At 36.4% G+C, this 14,187-nt stretch overlaps 1 protein-coding gene across 2 annotated transcripts in view; it reads left to right on the forward strand.

The window, feature by feature from the left end:
• The window catches only part of CAPZA1 (capping actin protein of muscle Z-line subunit alpha 1), a 49,413-nt gene that overhangs the window by 28,929 nt on the left and 6,297 nt on the right, over positions 1 to 14,187 (forward strand). For both annotated transcript variants that reach the window (XM_007076370.3, XM_042998208.1), the window contains exons 5-7: positions 5,374 to 5,580; positions 8,243 to 8,322; positions 8,940 to 9,018. In XM_007076370.3, coding sequence (XP_007076432.1) covers positions 5,374 to 5,580; positions 8,243 to 8,322; positions 8,940 to 9,018 — 366 coding nt within the window. The remainder of the gene's footprint in view (positions 1 to 5,373; positions 5,581 to 8,242; positions 8,323 to 8,939; positions 9,019 to 14,187) is intronic.

A 14,187-nucleotide genomic window follows, 5' to 3' on the forward strand; every position in this document is an offset into this window, starting at 1 on the left:
TAGGCTGTGCCTGGGTGGTAGTAGAAATCCTATAAACCAAAGCAAATGTCTGAAGATAAGATGCTGAATAAATTCATGCTGTAGTTATCATAGCTTTTGTAAATGTTCTATATAAGAAAATTCTTCCCCTCTCTGATAATACCAGGAGTTTCTTGGACAGGAAAAAAGAGCTGCCCCTAACAAGAATAGTGAAAATAAAAGAATTGAGTTTTATACAGATTTTATAGCTGTGTGTAATTCTCCTTGGTAAGAATAATAGGAGACATTATATTTGATATTCTATAGAAAAACAGACATTTCTATTCAAACAGAGGAACAAAGCAAATATTTCCATTATTGTCATAGTTATAAACATTGTCTGGCAGGACTTTGCAAATTCATTAATTGCACTTCAAAAGCAGTATGTCACTAAATACCAAATCCTTGTTAAAAAAGTCTGAGGGGCACCTGGGTGGTTCAGTTGGTTGAGTATCCAACTCTTGATTTTGGCTCAGGTCATGATCTCATGGTCGCGATATCAAGCCCCATGTAGTGTGGAGCCTGCTTGGGATTCTCTCTCCTTTCCTCTCTGTCCCTCCCCCACTCTCAATGTCTGCACTCTCTCTCTGTCTCTCAAAATAAACTTAAAGAAAAAAGTCTGAATCTTCTTTGAACCCACAAATCCGTAAGATTTATCCTAGGAAAATAAGTATATAAATGTATTAAAAAGATTATAGCAAGGTTTATGACAGTGAAACAAAGTTTATAATAGTGAAAAATTGGGAACAATCTAAATGCCCAACCAACATTAAATTAATTATCTATAGACCAAAATACTATGACTACATTGAAAAGTGATATAAAAACTGATCTGGGAATATACTCCCTTTGGTAACACATATGCTAAAGTATTGATCTAGAAAGATTTTTGTGATATATTAAGCTAAAACATAAAAGAACATATGTAGAATTGTACTAGTTTATTTTTCAAATAGATATTTAAATGAGCTGTATTAGAATTAATGCATTTTAAATTCTTTAAAAGATGCATCATTTTATGTACCACTAAGAAAAAACACTGCCAATTTTAATTGGCAAAGTCCTAAGATGCCATCAAGTATAAGATGTATCCCATTTTATGAAATGTTAAGTGATGGGGGGACATATGCATCTTTTTTTTTTTAATGTTTGTTTATTTTTGAGAGAGAGAGAGCACCTAAGGGACAGAGAGAGAGGGGACAGAGGATCAGAAGAGGGCTCTGTGCTGACAGCAGAGAGCCTGATGTGGGGTTTGAATTCACGAACCGTGAGATCATGACCTAAGCCTAAGTCAGATGCTTAACTGAGCCACCCAGGTGCCCCTGGAGGGACATACACATCTTAGGAGTCAAAGGTATAAAGTATATAGATGTGCATAGGAAAGGAAATGTAGGAAAATATACACCAAAATGTTAACTCTGTCTTGGAATTACAGGTTTCTTGGAATTTGTTTTGCTTGTTTTTTGTTTGTTTTGGTTTATATTTTTGCTTAATTTTCTTAATGAAAATAGATTAATTACAAGTATAAACAATAAACAATACTGGAAAAAATGATAAATATTGCTTGCAATTGATATTGTATAATTTAATGTAATATAGACAAGTTATTGAAATAATAAGATCTGTGTCCAGATACATGTTATAAGACCATTCCCATATACCAGTAGTAGCCAGCTTAAAAATGTAGTCAGTGGCATTCTTAGCCGTAACAACAGCAACAAAAAGCTATTACCTGGACATTAAAATAAGGAAAGATACATGAGTTATTAAAGAAGATGCCATAGGGGAGCCTGGCTGGCTCAGTTGGTAGAGCATGCGACTCTTGATCTCAGGGTTAGAAGTGTGAGCCCCACATTGGGTGTAGAGATTACTTAAAAATAAAATGTTTTGAAAAATAAATAAAGTAGATGCCATAAAACATCACACACACAAAGGAAAAAAATTAAAAAGACAAAACCAAAGTAGATGCCACCCCTGCATATAATAAAAATCAACTACAGTGGGTTAACTACGTAGAGATTTTTGTCATGTAAGAAATCCGGAGGTAATATTTAGAGCTGTTATGAGCTGTTACATGGTAGCTCCATGATGTCATCAGAGACCCACGTTGCTTCCAGCTCTCTATTCTGCCTTCCAGGTGTTGTTTTCATTATCATGCTCTTAAGAGAGCCGCTCTATTTCAGGGCACTAAATCCATAGTTGTAGGAAGGAAGAAGGAGGAAGTTGGAAAAGGTGCTGGCCATTCCAGAAGTAACTTTCACTGATAAGTTATTGCCAGAACTCCTATCACTTTGTCATTCCTACTGGGGAAGTATCATTTTTGTATTTGTATACACAGTATTTTTGGAAACTTTTGGGGTTCTGTTAGTAAGGGAAAAGGAAAGAATGGATATTGGATTGGAAACTAGCAGGAGTCTGCTATACAGTTCCTACACACACACACTTTAATCTGGGGAGTAAATGGGAAATTAGATTTAAATACAGTGTTTCTGAATAAGAAATATAAATAATATGGAAAGCTTATCTGAATAAGAAATATAAATGAGGGGCACTTGGGTGGCTTAGTTGGCTAGGCATCCGACTTCAGCTCAGGTCATGATCTCACAGTCTGTGGGTTTAAGCCCCACTTCAGGCTCTGTACTGACAGTTCAGAACCCAGAGCCTGCTTCTGTGTCTCCCTCTCTCTCTGCCCCTCCCCACCTTACGCTCTGTCTCTGTCTCTGAAAAATGAATAAACTGTAAAAAAAAAATAGAATAAAAAAGGAAATATAAATGGTATGGAAATTTTGTTTTTCAAATAGATTTCATACAATTCCTATGAAAAATAGACCATACAGGATTATTCTGATCAGGAACAACAATGAAAAAAGACCAATGCTAGCAAACAAAGACACAAGGCAAGAATCAGAAAGCCCTTAAACTAAGTATCATAAAACAGAAAGGAAAAGGAAACAATTGATAAAATTTATGAGATTACTCTAACTTTGATTTCCAGTGCCAACTATACACTTAGATTAATTCCAGGTGGAGATTAAAGGTTAAATATTTTTTAAAACATAAAAATTTAGTAGGAAATGGAAAGAGAATCATAACTTTTAAGTAATGATGAAACATTAGAAAAGTTTATAAAAGAAAGTGACCTTTGTATAATGGGCTTAAAATAAGATTTTAAAAGAAGAAAATATGTGCCTCAAGCATAGTAAAGATGTTATTCAAATACCTAAGGATGATGCCAAGAGTTCAGTGAATAAATGAGCAACAGAAATGAACCATTTGCACCCAACTGCGAAATACAAAGCAAACTTGGAAAAGTGTTACATCGCCCAGAAATAATAATTAAGGTAGTGCAGATTAAAATTTTAATGTGAACATATTTACTTTTTAATTACAAAAGTTGCAGGATTGTGATGAGAAAGCTTTATGAGAGTAAGACTAAGGAAATAATCAAGCTTTTAAAGGGTAGTCTGATGATAAGGACATGAATCTCAAAACTAGGAATTCTTTCCAAAGAATTATTTTTAAGCAGAAGACTTTTTGTGGGAGAATTTATAGTGGCTTTCGATAGTGGAAATGGTAAGTAACTTAAACCTGCTTCAATTCAGGAGTGATTAAATATATTATGGTATGTCAATATTGTGAAATTATATGTAATTATTAAAAATGGTAAATGTGTCAAAAGACAAATGGCAAATTAGGGAAAAAATTGTGAAACTCAACACATGCAGAGTTTTATCTGCCTAATTAATAAAAAGACTTCAACTAGAAAAAGACCAAATACCCAATAGAAAAGTGGGCAAAAGATAAGAATAGACTGTTCACAGAAGGGGAAATACAGTAAATGACTTTTTAAAAGGTGAAAAGAAATTGCAGTTAAAATTTCTACTGATAGTGTGTTTGTAACTTGGTACCACACCCTATCTCTGATATAGGGCAGTTTGTCAGTCTCTAACAAAATTATGAATACGTTTACGCTTTGATCCAGTTGTCCCCTTTCAGAGAATTTACCTCACATGAGTACATGGCACATGTACATAATTGATACATAATGAATGTACAAGGACATTTATTGCAATATTGTTCATAATAGTAAGAGATTGAAAACAACCCAACTATCCATTAATAGAGGACTGGTTGAATAAATTTTTGTATAGCTATACAATGGAGCAGTATACAATTATAAAGCAAAAAACAAGGAAGTTCTCTGAGTATTCCTATGGAAAGATTTTCTAGGTATATTAAATTTAAAAAGTAAAAAGTGAAACACAGTATAGTATGCTAGTTTTTGTGTAAAATAAAAGGGTGGGTGGGTGCCTGGGTGGCTTAGTTGAGTGTGTGCGACTCTTGATCTCAGCTCAGGTCTTGATCTCAGGGTCGTGAAGCTGTTGGGTCTGTGCTGGGGGTGAAGCCTACTTAAACAAACAAGTAAATAAATAGAATAAGTAATACATTCACATGGTTCAAAAATGGAAAAAAATACATATACATATATATATATATATATATATATATATATATGTATATATATATATATATATATAGTGAGATCTTTTTCTCATCTTTTTCTCATATCCACCAAATTCCTAACAAATGTCCCTTTCCTCATAAGGCAACTGATTTTTATTAATTTAGAGCAAGGGTCAGCAAGCTATGCATGGCAGGTACCACTTATTTTTGTAAGTAAAGTTTTATTGAACACAGCCCTGCTTGTTTGTTTTTTGTATTGTCTATGGCTGCTTTCCTGCTAACAGAGTTGAGTAGGCACAACTGATTCTATGTCCAGAAAAGCTGAAAATATTTACTATCTGGCCCTTTACAGAAAAAATTTGCCAATCCCTGATATATTCTTCCAGGGTTTCTATTTTACAAATATTACCTATTTTAAATGCTAAGTATAATGACTAGAAAAGATTTATGAAATATGTGAAAAAAAGGATGTTAAAATGTATAGAGAAGTTACTGTTGCAGCTATGTATAAAGTATATACATTGGCAAAACATTAGACAGAAACCAAGAAATTAAGGATAGGTTGGAGAAATGTGGTTTTAGAGCTGATTTAACCCTAAACATAATATTTTTATAAGAGTAAAAATGTGACTTAAGGGGTAGCTGGCTGGCTCAGTTGGTAGAGCATGCTGCTCTTAACCTTAGAGTCATGAATTCAAGCCCCACCTTGGGGGTGGAGTTTACTTAAAAAGTTAAGTTTTTTAAAAATGTGACTTGATTGAAAAATCAGTATGAAAGAGAAATCTGAGTAAATGAAAAGTTAACTGTCTTCAGAATTTTTATTTGTTTTGTTAAATTTGACAAGAACTTTTTTTTACAGAGTTACTCATATTTATAATTATTCTTTGGAAGGTCTTAATTACAGAACATGGTGACCTGGGTAATAGCAGATTTTTAGATCCAAGAAACAAAATTTCCTTTAAGTTTGACCATCTACGGAAAGAAGCAAGTGACCCCCAGCCAGAGGATGTAGATGGAGGTCTGAAGTCTTGGAGAGAATCCTGTGACAGTGCTTTAAGGGCCTATGTGAAAGATCATTATTCCAACGGCTTCTGTACTGTTAAGTATCTGCCTGCTTCATTATTAGAGATGTTTTATTTTCTACATTTACCTTATCCTTTGTGGGCTTTGGCTAGCCAAACATCACTTCTTCTTAGAGTCTCCTCTGCATTTTATTCTCCTCTGCATTTTTGAAGGGGTATAAATGGACAATTTTATATGGAAAAATCTTTAACATCTTTAGTTTAGACATAAGTAAATAAATTTAGATTGTCAAGACAGCTATTGCCACATTCATGACTTTTTAGTATAGGCCTTTTTACAGAAAGCTACTTACATAGTTTAGATGCTTTCACTGGATCGTCAAAACTATTTGAATTTTTTTTAATCAAGAGTAATTTGACTTTTTTTTTTTTTTTTTACTAATGTTAAAATTTGGCTCTATCATGATTTTTCCTTTGTAAGGTTGTGAATACGATTAAGAAAAATGTCTGTTAGAATATTTTCAATATTTAACGATGATGAGTTAAATGGCGATAATAGAATATTGGGTAAGAGCCCTTATTTTGAAGCCATACTAACTGGTTTGATCCTAGTCTTGCCACTTAATTAGTTCTGTGACTTTGTTAACATGTCTGCCTCAATTCTTTTCACCTATAAAATGGAAATAATAGTTCTTACCTCATAGGATGTTGTGAGGATTGAATGAAGTAATTACTCATATAAAATGCCTGGAAAATGTCTGGCACAAAGGAAGTTCTGCAGAAGTGTTGAATATCATTATTATTACATGTTTTTTATTTTTTAAATGATGGAGAAAACCCATTATGGTGGATAATTACAGTTGATATTACAAAGGAAGACATGGCATACTCTTTTAGAAATTGGCTTTGCAATCCTAAATATACTTTCAACTTCTCATTTGTTATGTATTTAAAGTTTGACACTACTCATTCTTATTTTGGAGAGCCTCCACACCAAGTAACCTCACGTGCCATTTTCTCACTGTCTCTGCCAATAAATGAGCTACAGAAAGCCATCAAATTGTTCTGACAGTGTCTGTTGTACCCCAAATGTCTTATATCCTCAGAGCTGTCCTGCTTGGTGGTAATTGTTGATTTCATCTCAATATTTCCCATAATGTTTTCAATATAGTATGTTCCAATTCATTCCCATTGTCCTTAGGCATCTGTCTGATCCCCCACATATTAGTAAGACTGACATGAAATCTTTCTCTGCTTTCCACACTCAGCAGTGTTCCCTCTCTTCCACTGTACTTGAATCTTAGAAAGGGGGATCCTTATTCTTGATCTTCTACTATCCTATCTGATACATATCTCTTTGAATATTTTTATTTCTCTTCTTAAGGAGAACAAACTTTTCCTCAGTCATAATTTCTATCAGTTACTTTTCTTCTCTTTCTACCTTGCTCTTCCTCCCTCTTCTTCACTTCCTTTCTTCCCTCATCTCTCTCTACTATGTAACCAAACCTGGGAGCATTCTGCTCCTACTAGTGTCATTTCCTCATTATGCATCTACTTCTTAACCCTGTGAATTTTGGCTTCAGTCTTTAGTCTATAGAAACTGTTCTCTGAGTTTACTAATGGTTCCTGAATTGCCTCAGTATCTTTTTCTTCGTCCTTGACTTCTTTATGGCATTTCACACTGAGACCATCCAACTACTTACTTTTGCTTAGACTGCTCTGTCAGCACCCTCTACTCATTCTCAGTTTGTCTCTATTTCTTTTCTTCTCCCCTACCTTTGTAAATGTAGGCATTCCCCACTGCTCTACTTCTCTTTCTTGAAAACTCATGGTTTATTTAATATAGGGAAAGTAAACATGTGGAAATATTTTGTGGACTATAAAGTTCTTCTATTTATTTTTTTTCCTTTTCCTTGGGATTGCATTTCTGTTCACCTCTTCTACATTAAGGAACAGTTGGGGCTTCTGACTACTAGCTGCACATCTCTATCTGAATTTCCCAATTTGTTAATGATACTACTGTCTATCTGGTCATCCCAGTATGCAAGCACTTTGGCTCTTTCCCCTTTTCTGTCCTTCACTTGCAGTGTATTGTTAGACTTGATTATGCTTTTGCACCCTGATACCCACTGATACTACCCTGACTTATTGCCTAGATTAATGCTCTGGCCTCCTAACCAACTTTAGCTTTTCCTCTACTTTAGCCTGTATACCAGTATTAATTATTCTCCCAAAACAATAGTGCCTGTATGTTGTTTTGGTGTCTGTCCTGTAGAATAATGTCCATACTTCTTACCTTCTATCTATTACTGTGGGATTTATATCTTCTGTCCTGTATTGTCACCCACTTCAGTTAGTCCACTTCACATGTACTGTCTAACCTGAAAGCACTAATTGCCATTCACTGAACAAGCCCCCAGTTTCCTGTCTGAAGAGTTTACTCATCTTTCCTCTCAGTCTCTGCCTATGAGAATCTCACCTGTCTTGTAAGGCCCAGTCCAACTGTCACCTCCCTTGTACCCCAAATCAGGAGCAGTACTGCCTTCTGCAGTCATTGTACCAGTGTCTCCTGTGGAACTAAACATGTTCTGCTCTGTGTTTGTATCCCATGAAGTCTTGGGAGTTACGTGATTCTTTGTCTCCTCCGAGGATTTAGCATGCTGTTTTTGTACGGTGTTTGGCATTTAGGTTAAATGTGTTTTCAGAGGCTAACTTTTTTTTTTTTTGTTTAACAATAGGTTTATGCTAAAACTATAGATGGGCAACAGACCATTATTGCGTGTATTGAAAGCCACCAGTTTCAGCCTAAAAACTTCTGGTAAGAAAGTAGATGTTCTCTTCTATTTGTGTCTTAACTTCTGTTGGGAAGAAAACAAACCAGTAGTTGAAACTTGGTTTTTAATCTAACTAGTTTAGAATAAGTTATTTGACTGAAAAGCTTCAGTTCCCCATCTGCAAAATGAGGGGTTGAGATGTGAACATTTAGATTCATTTCAATTCCAAGATTTTATAATCTTGTCTTTTTAAAAAATGCTCTTCTATTGAGTGAGAATAAGTGATTGGTTAAGAAAGTGCCCAGTGGAAAATCTGAGTTTTACTTGGGTTTAGTTAATAATACTTGAGTTAATTGCAAAACTCAGCAGCCCATCTAGCTGTTTGTGGAAGAGCCTACCATGAATAGTATAAGCATGGTTTTCTGTTCCATGATTGAAAAATGAAAGTCAGAATAACTTTAAAAAACTTACGTTTAGACACTTGGATACAAACTTGTATTTGAGTAGACAGAGCCTTGGATTTGTCGAACTAGAAATGATTTGTTTCTTTTTGGTTTTGGTTTTGGTTTTTTTTCTCTTTCCCAAATTCTCTCCCTCAGCAGCAAATCACCTCTTTGTTGTGCTTATTGCTAACTCTTCAGCCTTGTGTGTGTTTTAATAGGAATGGTCGTTGGAGATCAGAGTGGAAGTTCACCATCACACCACCTACAGCCCAGGTGGTTGGAGTACTTAAGATTCAGGTGAGATCCCCATGTGTTAATAGGCCATGTTAAAATGTCACATCTTCAAAACAAACATGCAAGTTGGTATTTGTTCTGGTATTCGAAATAAGGAACAACTATATGTAGATGCAACCTGATGGTAGTAAATAGAAATAGAAGCCTCCTTCATGAGGAAATGGTTAAGCAGAGCTATTCTGGGTTGATAAAGGATAGTCATATGGCATTGACTGCTTGCTTATTATTTTTCTCTTTCAAAGATAACAAGATTTTTCCAGGAATTATCAAATAGTAGTTCTAGGAAAGAAGAAAATAAATGATTATTAAGAAGTGACTAAATAGCATCTGCTGTGACTTACTTAGGGTCTCTCGTATATGTTAGCCCATGTAAGTGTGTATGTACGTGTATATATAAAACATAATTCTTAACTTTGAAGACAGCTACATGAATGGGATTTTGTTTTTTTACAATAATGACAGAAGGTTGTATTATCAAGTAAATAAAACAGAGGAACTAGAGTGAATGACCAAGTGTCATCGTGTATGGAATATAAGTAACCAAGCAGAGTAGATTTCTAGTGCTGGTGTCAGAACAGATAGGCAGGTGAATAAGGAGCTTGTGGATGCCTGTCTCGATCGGAGTCTTCTGATATCCTAGCAGAGGTTTGAAATTCAAATTCAGGGTGATTGAATTCTTAAGCCCAGCCAACTCTCAGGTAGGATTAAACAGTTACTGATACCTGAGATCAGTACCTAATCATACTTCTATTATATTGTGTTAAGTCTTACTTTCAAAACAATTAGCAAGAGCTGCCTTTCTTAATGATATAATTTAATCAAAATATATATGGTACATGTCATCTGTACCCACTCTTTTCAGGATAGCTTCCTGCTACAAGTAACAGTAACTTGTTTCCTGGGAGCTTTTCCTAGCCACAGGAGCATGCCCAACTCAGATGAGGCAAGCTGAAAATGTTAAGTTCACAGCTCTGGAGCAGCCCTTAGTGCCATACAAGAGTTGGTAGATAAATATGTCAGTTTCCTCACCCATCAGGTGGGACAACTCTGAAGTATGTTCTTCTTAGTCTTCCAGAGTCCAGGACCCACAGCTGTCTGTGGGTCATTAATGGTCATCTCTGGGTTCATTAATGCACCCATAACACTTTCCTCCCTTCTGTGTCTTACTACCTCAGCCCTTACTAGCCTTTCTTGAGATTACCTCCCAAGTAAACCACCTCCTCTTAAATCTTAATCATGGGGTCTGCTTCTGGGGGAGCCCAAGCTAAGACAACATATACTGCTCTATATATATATGAGTAGCCTAATGCTTTAGATCTCCTATAACTATGGCATCAGCATTAACTTGGCAGCTTACTATAAATTTATGTAGGTAACTTGATTTTTCTTCCAGAAGGAGATAATTACTTGTGTTTCAGCTTTGCCAATGCAAACCTAAATTAAGAGTACATATCATAAAGGGTAATAGTTTCTGATAAGGCTTAAAACAAGGGCCACTACCCGGACCTCATGTATACCTTTTAACCAGATTGTCTGATCACACCTTGGAGAAGGGCTTGCTTCTTCTACAGATCTTTTAAAAATCAGAGTGAGAATTACTTGGAAGAGTCACTAAGATATGTAGACCTTTGGTTATTCTGTAGGCAAAAGGGTAGTTCTGGGAAGTTAACAGTTTCTGAGGATTTATGTTGATGATAGTCATGTTGAAATTTTTATTAGCAGCTGAGACCTAGAAAGGTTTTTGTTGCTTTTGGCAACTTTGAAGCTGGGGAGATCCTGGCCAAGGCAAGGATATCCGATCTCATTGTCCTCCCAGCCCTTTGACTCCTCCCCCAAGCACCCCAGTAAAATGGTTTGTTCCCTTGCCTGCCTCCTCCCCCACCACAAAAGAGTTTTTGTTTTAAAACAGAGTTTGGGGCACCTGGCTGGCCCAGTCAAGTGGAGCACACAACTCTTGATCCTGGGGTTGTAATTGAAGCCCTGCATTAGGTATAGAGATTTATTTAAAAATAAAATCTTAAAAATTTTTTTAAATTAAAAAAGATAAACAGAGCTTAAGTTTATCATTTATGTATTAGATAATGAAATCAATATTTTTAGAATTTTCAATTGAGTTTATAAACAGCAAGACTTAGTGGTATTCCTATTCATGTCCTAGTTCTTAAGAAACATGATAGGGGGCGCCTTGGTGGCTCAGTGGTTAAGCCTCCGACTCTTGATTTCAGCTCAGGTCACTGTCTGATGGTTTGTGATTTCAAGCCCCAAGTTGGGTTCTATGTAGGCATCATGGAGCCTGCTTGAGATTCTCTCCTTCCCTCTCTCTTTCTGCCCCTCCTCTGCTCGCGTGCTCTCTCTTTCAAAATAAATAAACATTTTAAAAAATTTTCAAAAAAACTATGATAGAAATTCAAACCAATTGCATAGTCTTTATTCTTGGACAAAAAAGATGTGCCCTGCATAATTCCTTCCTTCAAATGGGTTCTGAGATGCCTGTCTCAAATATATAAGTCCTTGTTTCTTTTCTGGACAGAGCTTTGTTTTGTTTAAAAAAAAATTTTTTTTTAATGTTTATTTATTTCTGAGAGAGAGAGCATAAGCAGGGGAGGGGCAGAGAGAGAGGGAGACACAGAATCTGAAGCAGGCTCCAGGCTCTGAGCTGTCAGCACAGAGCCTGATGCGAGGCTCAAACTCACAAACCATGAGATCATGACCTGAGCCAAAGTTGGACGCTTAACTGACTGAGCCACCCAGGTGCCTCCCCATAGAGCTCTGTTTTTTAAATATCCCCCATCTTGTTCATATTCACTGCTCTTCCTAGTGTTCTTTTCAGCCTCTGTACTTTTCAGTTTCTTAGTTTAAAATGATCAAACAAAATAGTGTTTGGGTGTGACCCACTTGTGTTTTGAACATCCTTGTCCAGGTATTGTGGGCAGGCCAGTACTAGAGACCCTGAGGGAGTCCCACAGGACCAAGAGAGTTCTTGGCTTCCCATAGGACAAAAATCAAACTCTAGCCAGGAGAAAGTGAGAGCAGAGTTTATTGAATGACATAAGTGATACAGTATAGCAGATGGAATGTCTGGGAGACTCAGAAAAGGAAAAGTGAGTCTCCCTATCACTTGGGGTTAGGGATTTACATTGGAAAGGGATCACGTTCCCGGATACATGTTCCATCAGGAATCCAGGGTAGGGTCCAATCAAAGGTGAGTGCCAGGTGAACAAGAGGTGTTAGTCCATAAATCACCGAAGGTAAGAGTGTATTGATGCCAGTGTTGACCAGAGTTTGTTCAAAGGTAATGTTCTGGAACATGCTTCGAATCTGGTTCTTCTTAGATGTTAGTAGCTGTTTGGGGGCCTACGATGAAACTTAGAGAATGATTAACTGTCTTGTTTCCCCCTCGGAGTGGGAACAAAGCTTCTTTGGTTTACTCAGATGCAAAATACAGAACATGAGTGAGTGGAACTTAAAGAAACAGCAGAAATGGAGCCTTTCAAGAGTGGAATCCCTTCAGTTTCCCTATCTCACTTGTCTATTGGAACTTTAACCTTTATATGTCATTATTAATTAGCCAGGTCTTTTTTTCCTCAGATCTTTGCTGTTGTGATTCTTGTGTGTAGGTATTATAGGCATTTATCAACTCCCTGCTTCTCCAGTGTATTCTTAAATTGTCTTTTTCTCTTCAACCTCCTTTAGAAAGCCAAAAGATGAAATTTAAGAGTTTGGAGAGGGTATGGAAAGTCTGTGGTTTCTCTTGCCCATCTGGACAGAGCCAGCTATTTTTGTTCCCTTAAACAAGTTTCTGTAGTCGATTCATGTTGCCCAGGGAAGTCCTTTTGTTGCTAATAGGATCATGGTTTCTGCCTCGATGAAGGCTTGGCTGTTTTAATCCCCCTCTAATGATATTTTAGAAGAGTTAAGTCCCTAATGAGATACTTTATTTCTCCCTGGATGAGGGAATTTCTAATTTTTTGACAAAACTTAACAGTGGGAGGTATTAGGCATGTTAGATATGGTTTTAGTTCTGGAATTCGACCTAATTCATATTCTAGCTCCTTTTTTTACTAGATATGTGAACATGGGTAAGTTATTAAACTGCCTCAATGGGAATGCAAGCTGGTGCAGCCACTCTGAAAAACAGTATGGAGGTTCCTCAAAAAACTAAAAATACCCTATGATGCAGCAATTGCACTACTAGGCATTTATCCAAGGGATACAGGTGTGCTGTTTCGAAGGGACACATGCATCCCCATGTTTATAGCAGCACTATCAACAATAGCCAAATTATGGAAAGAGCCCAAATGTCCCATCAATGGATGAATGGATAAAGATGTGGTGTATATATATACAATGGAGTATTACTCGGCAATCAAAATGAATGAAATCTTGCCATTTGCAACTGCGTGGATGGAACTGGAGGGTATTATGCTAAGTGAAATTAGAGAAAGACAAAAATCGTATGACTTCACTCATATGAAGACTTTAAGAGACAAAACAGATGAACATAAGGGAAGGGAAACAAAAATAATAAAAAAACAGGGAGGGGGACAAAGCAGAAGAGACTCATAAATATGGAGAACAAACTGAGGGTTGCTGGAGGGTTTGTGGGAGTGGGGATGGACTAAATGGGTAAGGGGCATTAAGGAATCTACTCCTGAAATCATTGTTGCACTATATGCTAACTAATTTGGATGTAAATTTTAAAAAATAACAAATAAAACAAGTTTAAAAATTAATTAATTAAAAAAAATAAAGACATTCTTTCAGATTGAAAAAATATATATATTAGGAAAGAAGGAAACAGTTAAAAATTTTACTTTTAGAGATACTCTAGGTGCTACTGGATTTCATCTTTCAGACTTGCTTTCCTTTATGGATCTGTTATTCAGTAAATCCCATCAGTCTATGTATTATTTTAATTGTATAAAATTCCTTTGTGACTTTAAAAAAAAAAATCTTCTTCTAAAAATAATAATAATCAGGGCGCCTGGGTGGCTCAGTCGGTTAAGCAGCCGACTTCGGCTCAGGTCATGATCTCGCGGTCCATGAGTTCGAGCCCCGCGTCGGGCTCTGTGCTGACAGCTCAGAGCCTGGAGCCTGTTTCAGATTCTGTGTCTCCCTCTCTCTGACCCTCCCCCATTCATGCTCTGTCTCTCTCTGTCTCAAAAATAAACG

This window comes from Panthera tigris, chromosome C1 (genome assembly GCF_018350195.1).
Source record: "Panthera tigris isolate Pti1 chromosome C1, P.tigris_Pti1_mat1.1, whole genome shotgun sequence".
Taxonomy (NCBI): domain Eukaryota; kingdom Metazoa; phylum Chordata; class Mammalia; order Carnivora; family Felidae; genus Panthera; species Panthera tigris.